The sequence below is a fragment of the Carassius auratus genome, chromosome 1, assembly GCF_003368295.1.
Source record: "Carassius auratus strain Wakin chromosome 1, ASM336829v1, whole genome shotgun sequence".
NCBI classification, from domain to species: Eukaryota; Metazoa; Chordata; class Actinopteri; order Cypriniformes; family Cyprinidae; genus Carassius; species Carassius auratus.
In genome coordinates, this window is record NC_039243.1 from 6,174,640 (window position 1) to 6,194,519 (window position 19,880).

Genomic DNA, 19,880 nt, shown 5'->3' on the forward strand with positions numbered 1-19,880 from the left:
ATAAACAAATAAAAAAACGATAGAAGAAAATATCTATAATGCACAAATATACCTTCAGTAAACATAAACCATAATTAATTAACCATTAGAAAGTCATTATAAATGATGTCCAGAGCTAAATTTAATGCATGCATGAAGATAAAAAGTCAATTTGGCATTATTATCTAGGAATGCATTCTCCATTATATGGGTCTGGGCTTGATCCACAGGGTTTTCTGCACAGCTAGTAAATACTGCTCAGTGCTCACTCACATAGCCTACAGATGGAGTATTAATCATAGATGACAGACTGACGCATTATTCACTCTTATCATCTTTATAGCTTGTAATTTTTCAGTGACAGGAGACACACAGGTGTTTTCACCTAGATAAATATTGCTCTTGTTATCCCTCTCTCTCTCTTTCTCTCCCTCTCTCAAGCACTGTTATGGCTTCATTATAGCTACTATACAAATATATAATTACGAAAAATAATTAACTGCATGGGAGTAATAAAGACATTCGCTTTCACTTATATATTTTCATATTAGCCTACAAGTGTATCAGAAATGACTTAATTGTTTATTTATTTATTTATTTATTTGGATCTCCATTAGCTTCCACAATGTGGTTGCTAGTCTTCCTGGGGCCCATAAAAGTGCTGAAAGGTATGTACAGTTAAAATGCACAAATATAACATACATAACATGTCCGTGACAATACCCACTAAAAACCAATTTATCTACAAAAGATTTTGGATTGTTTTTAAACAGAGCATTGTGCATATAACAGAGAAGACTTTTAGCCAGCCCAAACAGGTATGCATTTTATCCACACTAGAGCGAAAAGAGCAACCAAGGGCTACTCTTGCGGCTCTGTTCTGAACGATTTGTAATTTTTTCAGATGTCCCTGTTCAGCACTGGACCAAATTACATGGGCAGTACCCCAGATGTGACAGAACTAAAGATTGGACAACTGTTTTCATAACTAATGGTGGAAAATATACTGAACATTTCCTGGGAAAAAGCAATGCCTTTGGCCATTTTAGACACAATGTGGTCAGTCTGATCAGTCCAAGAGAGCTGACTATACAGCTTCACACCCAAGAGTTTAGTCTGACTCACCTGCTCTACCACATATGTATCAATTATTAGATTTAAGTTACCACAGATGTATCAATTATTAGATTTAAGTTGCAAGGCTTGCCAAGCATACATTTCGTACCAAAGACTATACATTTAGTTTTAGATATATTGAGAGCTAATTTATTACTTTTACCCAATTTGTAATGGCATTAAGTTCATTCTGCAAGGTACAACTTATGTCAGTTATTGTAGGTGATGCATAAAACATTGTAGCATCATCTGCATACAGTACAACATCTGCTCTTGAAACAGCATGTGACAAATCATTGACAAACATAGAAAACAACAATGGGCCCAAACAGCTGCCTTGAGGAATACCACATGACAACTGCTTACAATCAGAAAAGCTCATATTCTAAAAGCAACATATATCCTATAATATTACCTACATTTAAAAACGTGTAACAAACATTTTATTAGTAATATTTAAGCTCAAGTAAAAAAAAATAATAATAAAGCACAGTACGATTTTAAAATGATTCATTGTCTCGGATTCGCTATAAACGCGGAAGAATAACCATCAAGACAGTGGATTTTTAGATACTTTCGTTTCGTGTAAAATCGTCAAATAAACAAGAACCTGCCGTCAGTTTCGCTCTCGTTTTCTCTTTATGTGAAACAGGATGCAGAGAGACTCTGATCGTCTCATCCGTTAGCTGGGGTCATGTTGTGTTATTGGGGAGCGCAGATCAGAGAGGGTTTGGGACTGGTGCAGCCGGACAAAGTCAAACATGTTAATTGTGGAATACGGTCCGTGTGTCCGAAAACAGCAGTTCAGGACATGTCAGCTGGACGCAGTTTTGTTGGATTCGTCCGGGATGGGAAGGTCTCGGTCCTGAGATTGCGCAGTGAAGAAGATAATCATGATGGAAAATTAAGTATGACGCACTAAATCATCTATTTCATAACGTTTACAACTTTATATATTAGCGTACTTAACTGAGCTATAGGCTAGGGGTGTAGTCTAATGTTGGACTAATTAATGGAATTAAAGTGTAAATAGCTAAACTAGAAATCAAGTCCATTTTTATGTCTATAGTCTGAACAGAAGTTGAACTGATTAATATGTTTTATTTACTTCAGAGCAACTGCAGCTAAAGAATGACAGAATCAGACTGATCGTCTGTGGAGGAGATGGTGCCGTTCTTCTTTCTGATTCGGGAAAAGTTCTCATCATGGACAAATCTACTGTGTGCAGGTTTGTTTTATGTAGGCATAACAGTATAAATGACCAAATAATAACAATGAGAGATATATATCTGACAGATTTTCTTGTCTCTGCAGGCCTCTCAAAGGTCTGGATAACAGGCAGGTGATTCAGATCGCATGTGGAGACCATCATTCAATGGCACTAACCCACGGTATTAAAAACTATTACATCTAACATCTTGCTTTCATATTTTGACATCTCATGATTGATAATAAACTGACATCTGAGTGTAGATATTCAGTTCTGTTGCTCTTTCAGATGGTCAGGTGTTCGTATGGGGTGATAACTCTCACGGTCAGCTGGGTTTAGAGAAAGATCATCCCGGCTCTCCATCTGCTCAACATGTTAAGAGTCTGAGTGGGGTCCCGCTGGCTCAGATCAGCGCTGGAGGAGACCACAGCTTTGGGTTGTCTCTCTCTGGAGTCGTGTTTGGATGGGGAAAGAACTCTGCTGGACAGCTGGGCCTCGGAGACACTACAGGTCTTATTATTTTAATTTGTAAAAATTAAATATAAATAGTAAGTACATATAAAATTGTGCAATACTGTGTCATAGCTATATCAAAGCATGAAAATTATGCATTTGGAAGTGAAGAATTAAATTCACCATTCTTGTTCATTCACAGACAGACACGTCCCAACGGTGGTAAAGAGTCTCAACCGGAAGAAAACTGTGTCTATCTCATGCGGAGGGGAACATACTGCCACTTTATCAAAGGTAGAGTATCATTTTATTATTATTATTATATTTTTAGATTATAAAATGGTATATATCAAGCTATAGGAAATATGAAATGCATAAAAGACTGTCCATTGTATTGTAAGGCGGCATGATATCTGAAATAGATGCTGATGTCATGTTTGTGTTATTAGGGAGGAACAGTATTCACATTTGGATCAGGAGTTTCTGGTCAGCTTGGGCACAACTCAATCAGAGATGAACATCATCCGCGGGTGGTTGCTGAACTGTGGGGATCTGAAGTGTCACAGGTCACATGTGGGAGGTAAAGACCGTTCATAAGATTAATTAGCAATCAACATTTCAGAGCAATAGTACAGATTTATTTCAAAGTCTCCACATAGTTAATATGTGAGATGTATAGGTTCAGTTCAGTAATTAGGCATTTGATTCCTTCATAAAGACATCACACTCTCGTATCAGTCGCATCGTCAAAGCGGATCTACTCATTTGGATGTGGGATACAAGGGCAGCTGGAAAATGAAGAAATGATCAAGAAGTCTGTGTCTTTCTCTGTCTTTCTTCCAACTGGTAATTAAACCATCTTTAGGCAATAGGATATTTTGAAATTAATATTTTTTAATTCATGGTGCTCAGTGCTAAATATTTGGACTGAACTAAATATTTGTTGCACACAGAATATAATCATGAATATGTGATTGCAAAACTCATTGCTGGGAAGAACCATTCCTTTGCCTTATTTGTCAAAGTAAGACACACAGTTTTCATTCACAAACATTTTCAACTATTAGTGCACAGAGCACTTATTTTTTATATTTTTTTAGGAACTCGGGAAAGACTTAGAACCACCCAAATCCAATCCAATCAGAGGGATTTTGACATTAAATGACAGAATGATTGATTGCTGGTTGTCCCAAAGTGATACATGTTCATGGAAAGCCATAAAGAGGTGAGTGTTTGACTTAGTTTTGTACACAATGCTTTCAGTAACATTATTTTTCAGGCTGATGTTGAGAAACCTTAGTTTTTCTAAATGTCCCTGCCACTTATGAAATTGTCTTTTTTAAATGTCTTTTTAAAAATATTAAGCAAACCATGAAATTGGTTTTTCACTTACAGGGAAATAAACACAGTATTTTCCTCTACTGCCTCTCTGAATGGAAGTTTTCTCAAATTGAGGTAGCTCAAAATTAGTTTTGTAATCTACTAATCTCTTCTTTCTTTGCTTAAACAACCAGTGATCTATAATAGAATATATCTTTATATTATATATTGTTATATAGATCACTTGTTCCATCACAGATTTTAATGTTAATGTCTGATTTTGTAGCCGTGATGACCATTATCAGACTTCTGAGGATCATTGTGGTTTGGATTTTCATCTGGTTAAAACATCCTTTGCAAAGTTATCAGAGAATACAAGCTTAATATCAGAGGTAATTGTAACTCCAACATTTATGAAAAATGTTCATTATATTGTAAACATTATGTAATCATCAAGATTCAGTTTTTGTTTGTATGTTTGTTTGTTTGTTTTTGTACCTCAGGTAGTGAAGGTGGTTCAACAGAGACTTCTGCCGTCTCTGAATCCAAATCCAACTGGTGTGGAAGCTCTGAGAGTTTATCTTCTCCTCCCTGAACTCATCAGGCGATTTCAGGAACAACAAAGAACTGAACTCACTGAAGCTCTGGCTTCCAAAATCCTTCAGCTGGATCCTGATGCTCGTGCGGTGTTAGGTAAAGCTGAAGACCTTTTCAGCCTTTGTGTAGCTGTCCTTGCTGTATTTGTTTAAGTATTTTTGTTATTATTTAATAATTTTGTCTAAGTATTTTTTTTTATGTTATATTCTCAGAGACGTACTGGTCCAGACTCCCTGAAGATTGGCTCAAAAACGTGGTGGACTTATTTAATAAAGAATCTGCTATGTTAATTGAAAAGATCGCTTTTGAAGGAATAAACTGGGACATGCCAGGATGCTTGGAGAAAATTGTGCAGATCCTTCATATGGTCTATAAGGTGCCTTTGTAACACATATCACAAGAAAAAAATGTATTAAGTAAAAATTTAAGGGCTTTTTACAGTACACGCCACTATGAGGTTTGATTTCATTAACAGACATCCATCCTGGTTGAACAGTACATATTTTAAAAATAGGTCCTAATAGAGACTTGACATTTAGAGTACTTTATATGTAATAAAAAGACAACATGGACTCGGTTCTGTCCTCTGACATGAAATTTGTTCAGCTAATGTCAAATTAAAAGAATAGTTCATCTAAAAATGTAACTTCTATCATCATTCACTCATTCCAAACCAGCAATTACTTTTTTTTTCTTTTCTTGAATTAAGGGTAAATAATTTCATAAAAGCACTTTCTAAGAGAAAGTGAGGTGCATGTGAAAATTGCAGTAGCTATAAGATACAATCTATAAAGCCAGACATTTAAGAAATACATGTCATTTTATTTAATGTTGTTAGTTTATTAAACTATTAAAGCTAAAAGAAAAAAGCCATTTAACCTTATCATATATAGTTTCATTCACTGAATACATTTGTGTTTCTATTGTGAAGGTCTGCTGCAATACCAACAGAAACATCACAAAGAGTGATTTCATCATCCATGAGATCAATTATCTGCTACTTATGGTGAGAACCAAAAATAGTGAAATTCTTACTGCTGGTTAACCAATATGGGAAAAGGGTGGAAGAGGGATGATGCTATTATACAGCTATCATAAAAGTATATATTATAGATGTAACACAAGGGGAAACTAACCCTCCAGTCAAACATGGTTGTCTGTTGATCATTTCAAAATGTTAGATACTGGTCTGCTATGTTGATTGATCCCTAATTGAAGCTCACAATAGAAATGTTTGAAGAAAGATAAAAACCAGAATTTTATTTTCCCCACATTAACAGCTGCATGCCGCTGAGGAAGATTTGAAGGATTGTTGCTGGGGTGACATTGGTTTATATGTGGAATTTATACAGTACCATGATGTGAGTACCAATGTTGTGTGGCTGCATACATCCAATATATATGCACATTTCAGATAAAATGGCTTAATTTTTTACATTTCTTCTGTTTCAGACAACTTTAAACAATCTGAAATCATATCCGCACATGTTTAACCTGGAGGCCAAATGTAGGTTATTAGAAAACAGAGAACAGCTGGTAATTAATCGACCTGAAATTGTCCTGAAAATTATTTTTGTGTTCATGTTCTTAGTGCTTACATCACTTTATTTCATTTTTGTTACAGGGCTGTTTTGAGCTGGTCGTGAGGCGCACAGCACTGCTGGAGGATTGTTTCCATCAGCTGAGAACAACTGATCCCTCAGTAGATCTCAGAAGATACTGGCTGTCGGTTAGGATTCACTGGATTCACATACACTGTATTTATGTGTAGTTTTGATTCAAAAACGTCAAGTCTGTTTTTTTCACTAGACAAGATCGCAACAAACTGATTTATGAGCTGCAGCATGAATGAATGCCATTGGTTTTTTAACCCAGGTGCTTTACAAGGAGAATGTGAGCAAAAGAACAGATGTCAACAAAAAGGACTTTTTTCTCAACGTGTTTAAAGAGCTTTGTGCTCCAGAGTCTCAGCTGCTCATGTACAATGACAGCAACACTATGGGCTGGTTCCCCACAAAGGTAAGACAAATACTTTTTTTAATTAGATCATTATGCTAAAGACGTACATTATATAGTAATACAATTTTGTTAAGTCAGGTCTCTTTTAATGGGATTACATTGGGATCTTACAGTTTACTTTATTTTCATTTTGGCCTTAACCACTTATTATCCCACACCAGCTCAGCGTTGAGAAGGAAAAGTACTTCCTGTTTGGGATTCTGTGTGGCTTGGCTTTCAACAACACATCCGTAGTGCATCTGCCTTTTCCTTTAGCCTTGTTCAAGAAACTTCTCAATGTCAAACCATCTCTAGATGACTTGATAGAGTTTAGTCCGGTTCTTAGCAAGTAAGTGTTTTTAATCCATGTTATCTTGTTTCTTTTTTGATATCTCTAGCTGAATTACTCTTGTCTCTGGAATGCTTTATTTTGATCGGCTAATCAATGGTCAATTTTTTTTATTTTATAATATCCACTAAACTGTAACATGCCAGTGATAGTTTCATATGCTACAATCTATAATATTACAATCATGATGCTCTCAGGAGCTTGCAGTACATACTGGACTACAGCGATGATGTTGAGGAAATGGACATGAACTTCACAGTTAGTTTGTTTGGTTGTTTGGGTCTAATCATGTTCCATAAATAATAAGGTTACTGCAAAATACATTTTATAGACCTCACTTTAAAAAAATATAACACAATTCCTCATCTGCATAAGGTCACATGGGATAAAACAGAAGTAGAACTGGATCCAGCTGAGCCAGGAAAAATGGTCACCAATTATAACAGGTATTTTTTGCTTCTAAAGAGGATGATGTTTTTAACATTTCCCAATGTAAAAAATAATAATAATAATTTGTTATTTCTGCTACAGAACTGAATTTGTGGACAAGTACGTGGATTATATCCTGAATAAATCAGTGGAGGAAGCGTTTGAAGAATTCAAGAGAGGCTTCTTCAAAGCATGTAACGGATGGATGGTGGAGATGTTTGAACCGGAGGAGCTGAGAGGAGTGCTGGTGGGCAATGAGGAATATGACTGGGACATACTCAAACAGGTCCATACTAACAGATATGTCAAAGGGAAACTGAGGTCAAAAAATTCACTAGTCATAACTATATCATAACTAGTATGCTTTTGAAAATACAGAAGTTCTAAGCAGCCATGCATTATTATTATTTTTTCCTTGTTTTCTCGTTATAACGACTTAATTTTCTTGTGTTCACGACATAACAAGTTGTTTTCTCGCTATCACTTCATTTTCTCGTTTTCGCAACATAATCAGAGTTGTTTTTATTGTTATAACGACTTAATTTTCTGGTTATCTCGACATGAAAAAAGTAGTTTTTTCGTTATCACAACTTAATTTTCTTATGATCGCGACATAATGAAAGTTTTTTTTTTACAATTATTGTTTGATCTACTGTTGCTATAGAAACAAACTCTGCTTATAGCCTATGTCATGGATATTTCAGCAAATTTGGCTCGCGTAGTAATAACGTCTACAATACATTGCCCGGTTCACCGATAACGCTTACTCTTAGCGCACTAAGAAGACTCGAAAGATATATCTTACCAAAGTTGTTTATGTTCCTTAGTGTGTTCCCCGAAGTGTCCCTTGGAAGCTTCTTAACACGCTGCCTCTTACGTCCGATGTTACAAGAGTGCTGTCCAAAGTGAGGGTGCTGAATTAGTTGGCATCGATTGCTCAGGAATCTATTTTCCACTTCACGCGAAGGTGCATTACAGCATAAGACAACACTTCCTATGCAAATGAAACATTCCTCAAATTATTCCAGTAAAATTTATTTTAACATAGTTTCAGTTACCAGTAAAATATAGACTATAAATTAAATTATCAAATGGTCAGTAATATTGTGACGAGTGGGGCGGGGCCGAGAGACGTGGGAACGAGGAGTGAGGCCAGGTGTAGTGATTGGAGATGAGCTGCACATGCGCCCCACCACAGGTCTCGAGTCCCACAGAGGAGATGGAAGGATATAAAACTGGAGCGACGATAGTGAAGGACGAGAGAGGACCAGGCCTGGGCCTCTCTCGTCCTTCACGGTCGTCGTTCTAGCTCATCTCCAATCACTACACCTGGCCTCATTCCTCGTTCCCACATCTCTCGGCCCCGCCCCACTCGTCACAAATATGTTCACACGATATGTTGTGACAGTTAGACGAACTGGTTATCCCTCGCTAATCATCCACCCTCCTTATCCCGTTGTGCCAATTGTGCCACTTCTTGACATGGGTTTAACGACTTCTAAAAATTATTTAATACACTTTTATATTAATGGTAAGGTACTTTACAATCAGATTTGATTGGCAAGCAGCTGCAGTTACTTCTGTTTAATTCGGTATTGACTGCCATTGGTTAATGTTTTCAATTAAAAGCAACCTATCTACAATGAATGGAAAGAGAGAGTTAGATACAGAATATGATGGGGAAGCAATGTAAAAAAAGGGCACCAAGCTTCTCGTCAGAGGAACTTGAAGTTTTGATGGACCTTGCCAGCAGGTCAGAGATCACACCCCTATGGTCCACTATAACCTGCACGTTTGTGGCAGCGTATCCGTTTCGCGATATGTACGCCAGATCAGTCACTGATGGATTGGCGATAGGGATGAGTATGCCATCCACCAGGCCCCAAACTCTGGGGATGCCAGCTATGGCATGACAGCCCTGGTGCACCCCCTGGACCTCCTGACGTGGCTGGCTGCCGGATGTAATCACCGGCATGGCACAGACGGGCGTTGGTGACAGTGTGGACGCACCTCCACACCGAGGTCTTGCTTAGGACGTAGCCCTCTCCCACGACCTCGATGAAGCTCCCTGTAGCAAAAAACCTTAGCGCTTTAAGCAGCTGGACTTCAGGGCTTAAAGCAACATTCAGCCGCGTTAGCATGTCAAGCGCAGGTCTGAGAAGGTCCATAATGAGTTGTCTTGGGAGGCGACTTTTTTTAATATAGCCACGTCAGGCAAAATTTCTTAGCTTAAGTTTTGCTGAATAAAAAAATTGACTTGGACTAAACGGCTTCAATACAAGGACACAATGGATTGCTTCCATAGTTGGTTGCTTACTGGACACCACCATGCTTACCCATTTATGGATCTTAGCCATTTAGAGCCAAATTGTTTTCCAGATTTTAATTATCAAATGTGATTGCAAATTTAAACATTTTAATGACATTATGAAATAGGCTAATTACCACCATATTATTTCTGATACCACATACAGTCAACTTCATACATAGGCCTGTATACATTGCGAACATATTTTATTATTAGTCTTAAAATGTCAATAACATAAAATCATTGTTGAGCCACAACATTGTCAACATACCATAGTTTGACTTGTGCTGCCCTGCGCTGATTTCTAAAGACTGCTGCACAGTGGCAGTGACTAGCGTCTTGAGCTCACACAATGCTAAGAGAGAGAGAGCTTACGAATGGTCCAGACCAACCTCACGAAAGTGTGACTTACAAAAGATATACTTAACATACGAACATGTCGAGAATCATGCCATAACGTTAAGAGAGAGGTTAAGGAATAGGTTAAGAACTACTGTACTTAGCGATGAGAACGTTTTGGGGAACTGGGCCCATAATTTCCAGGGACAATACACTAAACCATAGTTTTTGTATAAATGGTCAAAGCAACACAGCAAACACAGGTGGAGTGCCTTCAGAAGGATGCAGAACTATTCTAAGATCTTTAAGAGCTGCTTGGATTAAACTAACTTTTAATTTCCCTTTATTTGAAATAAAACGTTATGTAAAGATAATGAGAAAATGAAGTCGTTATAATGATAAAACAACTCTCGTTATGTTGAGATAATGAGAAAATGAAGTCATTATAACGAGAAAACAACTCTCGTTATGTCAAGATAACGAGAAAATGAAGTCGTTATAACAAGAAAACAACTCTGGTTATGTCAAGATAACGAGAAAATGAAGTCGTTATAACAAGAAAACAACTCTGGTTATGTCGAGATAACGAGAAAATGAAGTCATTATAACAACTCTCGTTATGTCGAGATAACGGAAAATTAAGTCGTTATAACGAGGAAACAACTCTGGTTATGTCTTGATAACGAGAAAATAAAGTCGTTATAATGAGAAAACAACTCTGGTTATGTCGAGATAACGAGAAAATGAAGTCATTATAATGAGAAAACAACTCTGGTTATGTCGAGATAACGTGAAAATTAAGTCATTATAATGAGAAAACAACTCTGGTTATGTCGAGATAACGTGAAAATGAAGTCATTATAATGAGAAAACAACTCTGGTTATGTCGAGATAACGAGAAAATTAAGTCGTTATAATGAGAAAACAACTCTGGTTATGTAGAGATAACGTGAAAATGAAGTCGTTATAACGAGAAAACAACTCTGGTTATGTCGAGATAATGAGAAAATGAAGTCGTTATAACGAGAAAACAACTCTGGTTATGTCGAGATAACGATATAATGAAGTCATTACAATGAGAAAACAACTCTCATTATGTCGAGATAACGAGAAAACAACTGTCATTGTGTCAAGATAATGAGAAAATGAAGTCGTTATAACGAGAAAACAACTCTCCGAGAAAATTAAGTCATTATAATGTCAAGAACACAATAATATTAAGTTGTTATAATGAGAAAACAAGAAGGAAAAGAGAACTTCCATAAGTAAAGACTTTCTCATTGTGCACAATAAAGTCCTGTCTATATATCTTTCGATGTATAGAACACCTCATATGAAGGATCGTTTTATGCTGAGCATCCAACTGTCATCTCATTCTGGGAGGTGTTTAAGGAACTGACTCCAACTGAGAAGAAGGCTTTTCTATGTAAGTTCCCCTGGTAATTACTGAATTGTGCTATGACTGATTGTTGTTATTCTGTTTAGTAATGTTAGTTTGTCAAAATGAAATCTAATTTAAGAAATCAAGCTTATTGTTTTTGTTTTTCCATCCACTCCTATGATTTCTTCCCCCATTTCCCTTTCTTTAGTGTTCCTGACCGGGTTCGAGAAAGTGCCCATTCTGGGTATGAGTGCGGTGAAGATGAGAGTGACACCTCTGCTCAAATCTACTCAGGACCATCTACCACAGGCCCTCACCTGCCATGCTCTGTTAGGTCTTCCTGTTTATCAGAACAAGGAAACACTCAAGACTAAACTAATTGAAGCCATCAACCACAAGAGGGGGTTCTGGGAAGAATGAGGCAGATGCTGGAGTTCTGGGCTCATCTGTGGTCAAATGTCACAGATCTAACCCTGATCTTCCTTGGAAGTAAAAGGGGCTTTTCTGTTTATCAAAAAAAAGGGAGACTGGGGATGGTTGAATCACTGGGTTTGTTGTAACAACTTTGTTGTAACATGCTTCAGCAATCAATTTCTACTGTAATGTGTAAAATAAAGTTTACATTTAAATCCACAATCACAAGATTTCTGATGGCAAGACATTTCTCTTTGACGTTAGCCTGAGATTTTTCAAAATGCTGTAATTTCTTTGTTGTGTTGTATTTAAAATAAAATTACAATATTTTAATATATGCTTATTTATTTATTTATTTATTTATAATACAGGTTTGTATATACCTGGAGTATAGGCTACCTCCAACTCCATTGCGGTCTGGTCATCGACTTGTGAAATGTCGGTGAATTCGCGTTCAATTAATCGCCTCGACAAATTAGACCCAAAACCTAAAAACCTGGTAATTAATTTAAATAGTCGAACCTCCAGAAAGTAATATAGAACTCGCTTAATTTTAATATGTGGCAACTAGCCCCGCGGGTCTGGCTATGACGTTATCACGCAGTTTCAGCGCGTCACAAAGTCATTTTATTAAATAAATGAAACACAGTGGAGGGTGTGGAAGAATTTTACTTAGATGTTGCTTTCGTTTTCTCACTGTCAAGCATTCATTATAATAGCACTGTCTCCAACTCATTATAAACGCGGAAGCATGACAACAAACATTAACCGACTTTCGTTTCGTTGGAAGTTGCTTGATTTACAAGGTTCGGTGATTTTCGAAACATTCAGCAGTTTCGCTCTCGTTTTGTCTCTATATTTAATGAGAGTGTGAACGTCAGTCAGTCCGGGGATGCAGAGAGACTCTGATCGTCTCATCCGTTAGCTGGGGTCATGTTGTGTTATTGGGGAGCGCAGATCAGAGAGGGTTTGGGACTGGTGCAGCCGGACCAGGTCAAACATGTTAATTGTGGAATACGGTCCATGTGTCCGAAAACAGCAGTTCAGGACATGTCAGCTGGACGGAGTTTTGTTGGATTCGTCCGGGATGGGAAGGTCTCGGTCCTGAGATTGCACAGTGAAGAAGATAATCATGATGGAAAACTAAGTATGACACACTAGATTACACTTTGATACATTTGAAGACGTCATTATATAATACTTAGCAGATCAATTTATCGAATCTAGTTTTATTTTCATATATTTATATTTGAAATTACATGAGCTCCTAAGGTATACTGTAATGTTTGTGGTTTTTAATTAAATTGAAATTAATTAAAATTATATAAGTGTCTATTTGATTATTTAAAGTCTGAACAGAAGTTGAACTGATGATTATGTTTTATTTACTTCAGTGCACCTGCAGCTAAAGAATGACAGAATCAGACTGATCGTCTGTGGAGGAGATGGTGCCGTTCTTCTTGCTTATGGAGGAAAAGTTCTCATCATGGACAAATCTACTGTGTGCAGGTTTGTTCAAGAAGGCATTACAGTATAAATTCCAATAAATTATGAAAAAGGATATCTATCTGACAGATTTTTTTTGTTTTTAAGGCCTCTCAGATGCCTGGATAGCAGGCAGGTGATTCAGATCGCATGTGGAGACCATCATTCAATGGCACTAACTAAGGGTATTAACAACTATCTCTAACTTTTAGCTTTAATCTTTTGAGATCTTATGACATGAACTGACGAACATCTGAGTGCAGATATTCAGTTCTGTTGCTCTTTCAGATGGTCATGTGTTCGTATGGGGTGATAACTCTCACGGTCAGCTGGGTTTAGAGAAAGATCATCCCGGCTCTCCGTCTGCTCAACATGTTAAGAGTCTGAGTGGGGTCCCGCTGGCTCAGATCAGCGCTGGAGGAGACCACAGCTTTGGGTTGTCTCTCTCTGGAGTCGTGTTTGGATGGGGAAAGAACTCTGCTGGACAGCTGGGCCTCGGAGACACTACAGGTCTTATTATTTTAATATTTAAAACTTATAAAAAAATAATAAGTACATATAAATGTACTAAATTGTGCAATACTGTGTCATATCTATATCAAAGCATGAAAATTATGCATTAAATTCACCATTCTTGTTCATTCACAGACAGACACGTCCCAACGGTGGTAAAGAGTCTCAACCGTAAGAAAACTGTGTCTATCTCATGCGGAGGGGAACATACTGCCACTTTATCAAAGGTAGAGTATCATTTTATTATTATTATTATATTTTTAGATATAAAATGGTATATATCAAGCTATAGGAAATATGAAATGCATAAAAGACTGTCCATTGTATTGTAAGGCGGCATGATATCTGAAATAGATGCTGATGTCATGTTTGTGTTATTAGGGAGGAACAGTATTCACATTTGGATCAGGAGGTTCTGGTCAGCTTGGGCACAACTCATTCAGAGATGAACATCATCCGCGGGTGGTTGCTGAACTGTGGGGATCTGAAGTGTCACAGGTCACATGTGGGAGGTAAAGACCGTTCATAAGATTTATTAGCAATCAACATTTCAGAGAAGTAGTGGATTCCTTTCCTCACATGATTAACATGTCTGATTTATAAGTTCTGCTCAGTAATTAGGCATTTGATTATTTTTTGGATAAAGACATCACACTCTCGTATCAGTCGCATCGTCAAAGCGGATCTACTCATTTGGATGTTGGATGCAAGGGCAGTTGGGAAATGAAGAAATGATCAAGAAGTCTGTGCCTTTCCCTGTGGATCTGCCAGCTGGTAATTAAAAATGATCTTCTAATAGTAGGGTATTTTGTTATGAATATTTTTTTACTCAAGATGTTGTTCAGAACTCTGAAATCAACAAAATAATTGTTACATTCAGATTGTAATCATACGATTGGAAAACTCAAATCTGGGGAGAATCATTCCTTTGTCTTGATTGTCAAGGTAAAGTAACACATGGCAGTTTTCATTCACAAATTTTTTAAGAGTTAAATTATTGCTCTTACTAATGTTTTTTGTGTTTATTATAGGACCCTGGGAATGAGTCTAAACCAAATCCTAGCAGAGGGATTTTGACATTAAATGACAGAATGATTGATCGATGGCTGTCTGGAAGTGATCCATGGAGAGTGATAAAAAAGTGAGTGTTTGACTATTTTATGTATAGTGCTTACTTTGAGATATAAATGCTTAAAAACGAAATGTTCATGAAATGTATTTTTGGACATCAGTGAATCAAGACATTTGTGCCAATGACATAATGAATTTTAGACATAGTAATTAATATCAATAAACTATGAAAAGACTATTATTTAATGTGTAGATTTGTTGTTAACAGAGAAATAAACCAAGTTTTCTCATCTGCTGCCTCTCTGAATGGAAGTTTTCTCAAAACAAGGTAAATATCCTAATCAGAGTAAGAAAGTCTGATCTAGTAATTCATCCTTTGTGTGCCTCAAATGCGTTTCAACACAGATGTTAATGTAATTGTATGTCTTCGTAGTTGTGACGAACATTATCAGACTTCTGAGGATCATTGTGGTTTGGATTTTGATCTGGTTAAAACATCCTTTGCAAAGCTAACAAAGAATGAAAGGTCAATATCAGAGGTAATGGTGAATCCAACATGTATATACAAATTTTAATTATATTTTAAACAATGAGAATGAGATGCATTTAGTAATCTTTGTACCTCAGGTAGTGAAGGTGGTTCAAACAATACTTCTGCCGTCTCTGAATCCAAATCCAACTGGTGTGGAAGCTCTGAGAGTTTATCTTCTCCTCCCTGAGCTCCTCCTTAAGCTCTTCCTTGAGCCTCTCCCTGAGCGTCTCCAGAAACAGCAAAGAACTGAAGTCACTGAAGCTCTGGCTTCCAAAATCCTTCAGCTGAATCCTGATGCTCGCAAGGTTTTAGGTAAAATTGAAGACCTTTCAGCCTTGTTGTGTTATCCTTGTGGTATTTGACTCAGCATATTTGTGTTTTGTAATATTCTCAGTGACAAACTGGTCCAAACTCCCGGATGATTGGCTCAAAGGCGTGGTGAAGTTATTTAAAAAAGCATCTGCTAATTTAATTGGAAGGATGGCTGCTGACGCTATGAACTGGGACGTCATGACACGCCTGCTGAAGTTTGTGCAGATCCTTCAGATGGTGTATCAGGTGCCTTTACTATACATTTGATTAACTGTAAACATTTAACCTTCTGAATTTAACATATATTATATGCATTTGTTTCTTTGTTGTGAAGGTCTGCTGCAGAGCCAACAGAAACGTCACCAAGAGTGATTTCATCATCACTGCGATCAACGATCTGCTAGATGTGGTGAGAACCCAAAAATTGTGTATATGGGCTTTTGGCTGATAATTATCAGACTACTATCATCTATATCTTTTTGATAGGCAACAGTAAATATTAAAGAAATCACTGTATTTATCGTACAAAGTTATTTAAAAAATACTGTACACAAAAACTTATCAGAAAATACATTATCTTTTGACAGGGTTATAGTCTTTAGGTTAGATTTAAAAAGTTAAGCTGTCTACAGATAATTTTAGTATTAATATACTAACCGACCATTAATTCCAACTTATAATAAACAATATTTTTTTTAAGAAAACCAAAAATACTAGATACTGTAATGTTGTTTCCCCCAAATCAACAGCTGGAAACCACCAATGAAGATGTGCGTAAATATTGGGAGAGGTTTAACTTGACTGGACAAACCCATGCATTGATGGCCCAGCAAAACTACTACAATGTGAGCAACAGAGACGTTTGGCCATATCTAACATTTATGCAAATTTCAGATCACGTAACTTGATGTTTCCTATTTCTTTTGTTTTAGATAGTCTTAAAAAATCTCATATCGTTTCCATGCATCTTTAACCTGGAGGCCAAATGTAGCTATATGAAGAATAGAGTATGGCAGGTAATTTTGCACTAACCTTAAAAATGTTTCCTGGGAATTAGTTCTGTGTCCATATTCTTTGTAATGACTGAATGAAATATTTGAATTGCAGGGTAGTTTCGAGCTGACTCTGAGACGTACAGCTCTGGTAGAGGATAGTTTCCGTCAGCTGAGAAATGTCATGCAGCAACACCTCAGAGAATTTTGGCTGTCGGTAAGGAAAGAGAACAATGTGAAGCTTTCATTCAGTAACATACAGGATATTTTTGCATGCAGTTTTTAGTTTCAAAATAAGACAGGAACAAACAGTTACAAGCTGGAGTATGAAATAATGCTTTTGGTTGTTACATAGGTGTTTTACACAGAGGATATGAGAAAAACGGATGTCAACAAGAGGGACTTCTTTCTCAATGTGTTTAAAGAGCTTTGTGCACCAGAGTCTCAGCTGTTCATGTACAATGACAACCAAACTATGAGCTGGTTTCCCACAAAGGTAAGACAAAGGCTTTCAGTAGGTCATGCTAAAGATGGAAATAGTAGCGATAAATGTTAATTACATACAAAAAAATTGAAAATGTACAGTGGAATGGGGAATTATTATTATTATTTTTTAATTGAACTTCTTTTAACTTGAACTCAGTGTTTTTAGAATGCTATCATTTTAGCGAGTTTACATACTTAATGCTGCTTTTGTGTTTTCCCATTTTTTTATATTTTAATTTTGTTCTCTTTTGCCGTTAACCACTTATCATTCCACACCAGCTCAGCGTTGAGAAGGAGAAGTACTTCCTGTTTGGGATTCTGTGTGGCTTGGCCTTCAACAACACATCCGTAGTGCATCTGCCTTTTCCTTTAGCCTTGTTCAAGAAACTTCTCAATGTCAAACCATCTCTAGATGACTTGATAGAGTTTAGTCCGGTTCTTAGCAAGTGAGTGTTTTTACAAATAAAGGTTATCTTTTTTTGTATGACTGCTAAAATATAAGTATTTCCATGCTCTATGTACAGTATGTGCTGCCATCTATCACATACTGAGTAACATTTTTTAATCAATCTGAAACTTGTTCTCAGGAGTTTGCAGTACATTCTGGACTACAGCGATGATGTTGAGAAATTGGATACATACTTCACGGTTAGTTTGCTTGATTCTGATGTGATTTTTGTGTATGTATGGTTTCCATTTTATTGTACATTTTGTATATAATTTAATATGAAAGTTATTGGTGAATCATGATTTGCAAGTAAAAATGGTTGGACAAAGATTTCACACACAAATGTACACAGTTAGTGAATGAGACCCATTATCTTTGGAAATATAACAGTTTATTATTTTTATACAAAAGATCGTATGGGATGAAATGGAAGTCGAACTGGATCCAGCTGAGCCAGGAAAATTGGTCACAAATTATAACAGGTCCGGGTTTTTTATTTACGTATTTATTTTATAAAGAAATCTAATTATATGGAGATACCAGTATTACCTGCCACTAGAACAAGAATTGTAATCGTAATCTTCTTTTGTTTTCATTTCTGTTACAGAACTGAATTTGTGAACAAGTACGTGGATTATATCCTGAATAAATCAGTGGAGGAAGCGTTTGAAGAATTTAAGAGCGGTTTCTTCAAAGCATGTCATGGATGGATGGTGGAGATGTTTGAACCGGAGGAGCTGAGAGGAGTGCTGGTGGGCAATGAGGAATATGACTGGGACATACTCAAACAGGTCCATACTAACAGATACTGTATGTGACCCAGAGCACAAAACCAGTCTTAAGTCGCTGGGGTAGATTTGTAGCAATAGCCAAAAATGCATACATTGTATGGGTCAAAATGATCAATTTTTCTTTCCTGCCAAAAATTATTAGGATATTAAGTAAAGATAATGTTCCAATAAGATATTTTGTAAATTTCCTACCGTAAATTTTGCAAAAAATTTTGATTAGTAATATGCATTGCTAAGAACTTCATTTGGATAACTTTAAAGGTGATTTTCTCAATATTTTAATTTTTTTGCACCCTCAGACTCCAGATTTTCAAATGGTCGTATCTCGGCCAAATTTTATCCTATCCTTACAAACTGGACAGCTTATAGTATTGTATAAATCTCAAAAACATCCTTACTGGTTTTGTGGTCCAGGGTCACATATGTATAAATGTCATAACTACAATGCTCTTGACATTGTGAAAACAAGTAATATTGAACATATATATATATATATATCTTTCAATGTATAGAACACCTCTTATGAAGGATCGTTTCATGCTGAGCATCCAACCGTCATCTCATTCTGGAAGGTGTTTGAGGAACTGACTCCAAATGAGAAGAAGGCCTTTCTATGTAAGTTCATTAGTAATTACTGAATCGTGCTGTGATTGTGTCTAATAATTATTAAAAATCTAGTTTGTTGAAAAGAGATCTAATTTAAGAGGCCATACTTAATATTTTTTAGTTGCTGCATCTACACTGGCTGCTTTCAAATGCATCTTTCCCCATTTCCCTTTCTTTAGTGTTCCTGACCGGGTTCGAGAAAGTGCCCATTCTGGGTATGAGTGCGGTGAAGATGAGAGTGAGACCCCTGTTCAGCTTTACTCAGGACCATCTACCACAGGCCCTCACCTGCCATGCTCTGTTAGACCTTCCTGTTTATCAGAACAAGAAAACACTCAAGACTAAACTAATTGAAGCCATCAACCACAAGAGGGGGTTCTGGGAAGAATGAGGCAGATAGAGTACACTGATTAAGTTCTAAAATGTAATCCTTGATCTTCCTGGGCTGTAAAGGGGACTGTGTCTTAATTTATAAAGGAGAGCGGGGATAGCTGAATCACTGGGTTTGTTGTTATAACTCTACTGTAACAATCAGTTTCTGCTTTAATGTGTGAAAAAAAGAAAAATACAAAGTTTACATTTATATCCACTACCAGATAAATATTTATCTTCAGGGAAGATAGAGGTTTATTTTCTAAATGCTGTAATTTCTGTGATGAGTTTTATTTATGAAAAAAAAAATGTTTCTTAATATATTAAAATGTAATTTATTTTTATTATTTATTGTTATCATTCTACGTTTTTTTTCTTA

At 36.6% G+C, this 19,880-nt stretch overlaps 2 protein-coding genes across 5 annotated transcripts; both read left to right on the plus strand.

Moving 5' to 3' along the window:
• Positions 1-1,721: 1,721 nt before the first annotated feature.
• On the plus strand, positions 1,722-12,172 carry LOC113046307 (probable E3 ubiquitin-protein ligase HERC4). 3 transcript variants are annotated; one of them, XM_026207225.1, is made up of 24 exons: positions 1,722-2,003; positions 2,209-2,323; positions 2,410-2,486; positions 2,594-2,815; positions 2,961-3,052; positions 3,208-3,338; positions 3,477-3,604; positions 3,712-3,782; positions 3,859-3,983; positions 4,154-4,213; positions 4,365-4,470; positions 4,582-4,771; positions 4,888-5,051; positions 5,607-5,681; positions 5,956-6,036; positions 6,128-6,211; positions 6,300-6,404; positions 6,551-6,694; positions 6,856-7,022; positions 7,220-7,280; positions 7,398-7,468; positions 7,554-7,737; positions 11,422-11,524; positions 11,688-12,170. In XM_026207225.1, exons 1-24 carry the CDS (start codon positions 1,790-1,792, stop codon positions 11,897-11,899), a joined length of 2,982 nt encoding a protein of 993 aa, XP_026063010.1. In that variant the 5' UTR covers positions 1,722-1,789; the 3' UTR covers positions 11,900-12,170. The 3 variants fall into 3 exon arrangements, with proteins under 3 accessions (XP_026063010.1, XP_026063045.1, XP_026063097.1); XM_026207260.1 differs by lacking the exon at positions 5,607-5,681 and having other exon boundaries at positions 11,688-12,171; XM_026207312.1 differs by lacking the exons at positions 1,722-2,003; positions 2,209-2,323 and having other exon boundaries at positions 2,965-3,052; positions 11,688-12,172.
• A 358-nt stretch (positions 12,173-12,530) lies between these two features.
• LOC113046157 (probable E3 ubiquitin-protein ligase HERC3) lies at positions 12,531-19,818 on the plus strand. Of its 2 annotated transcripts, XM_026207116.1 has the most exons (24): positions 12,531-13,040; positions 13,288-13,402; positions 13,487-13,563; positions 13,667-13,888; positions 14,027-14,118; positions 14,273-14,403; positions 14,538-14,665; positions 14,772-14,836; positions 14,923-15,032; positions 15,231-15,290; positions 15,396-15,501; positions 15,590-15,806; positions 15,889-16,052; positions 16,141-16,215; positions 16,556-16,651; positions 16,739-16,822; positions 16,914-17,015; positions 17,154-17,294; positions 17,564-17,730; positions 17,872-17,932; positions 18,144-18,214; positions 18,340-18,523; positions 19,036-19,138; positions 19,309-19,817. In XM_026207116.1, exons 1-24 carry the CDS (start codon positions 12,827-12,829, stop codon positions 19,518-19,520), a joined length of 2,997 nt encoding a protein of 998 aa, XP_026062901.1. In that variant the 5' UTR covers positions 12,531-12,826; the 3' UTR covers positions 19,521-19,817. The 2 variants fall into 2 exon arrangements, with proteins under 2 accessions (XP_026062901.1, XP_026062967.1); XM_026207182.1 differs by lacking the exons at positions 12,531-13,040; positions 13,288-13,402; positions 13,487-13,563 and having other exon boundaries at positions 13,709-13,888; positions 14,031-14,118; positions 19,309-19,818.
• The last annotated feature ends 62 nt before the right edge of the window (positions 19,819-19,880 follow it).

Bases quoted from the DNA above. Each gene is read 5' to 3' on its own strand.
- LOC113046157 (XM_026207116.1), top strand. From the start codon at position 12,827: ATGTTGTGTTATTGGGGAGCGCAGATCAGAGAGGGTTTGGGACTGGTG. The intron at 14,666-14,771 runs GTAATTAAAAAT...TGTTACATTCAG, and splicing joins CCCTGTGGATCTGCCAGCTG to ATTGTAATCATACGATTGGA. The intron at 19,139-19,308 runs GTAAGTTCATTA...CCCTTTCTTTAG, and splicing joins TGAGAAGAAGGCCTTTCTAT to TGTTCCTGACCGGGTTCGAG.
- LOC113046307 (XM_026207225.1), top strand. From the start codon at position 1,790: ATGTTGTGTTATTGGGGAGCGCAGATCAGAGAGGGTTTGGGACTGGTG. The intron at 3,783-3,858 runs GTAAGACACACA...ATATTTTTTTAG, and splicing joins CCTTTGCCTTATTTGTCAAA to GAACTCGGGAAAGACTTAGA. The intron at 6,212-6,299 runs GTAATTAATCGA...TTTTTGTTACAG, and splicing joins TAGAAAACAGAGAACAGCTG to GGCTGTTTTGAGCTGGTCGT.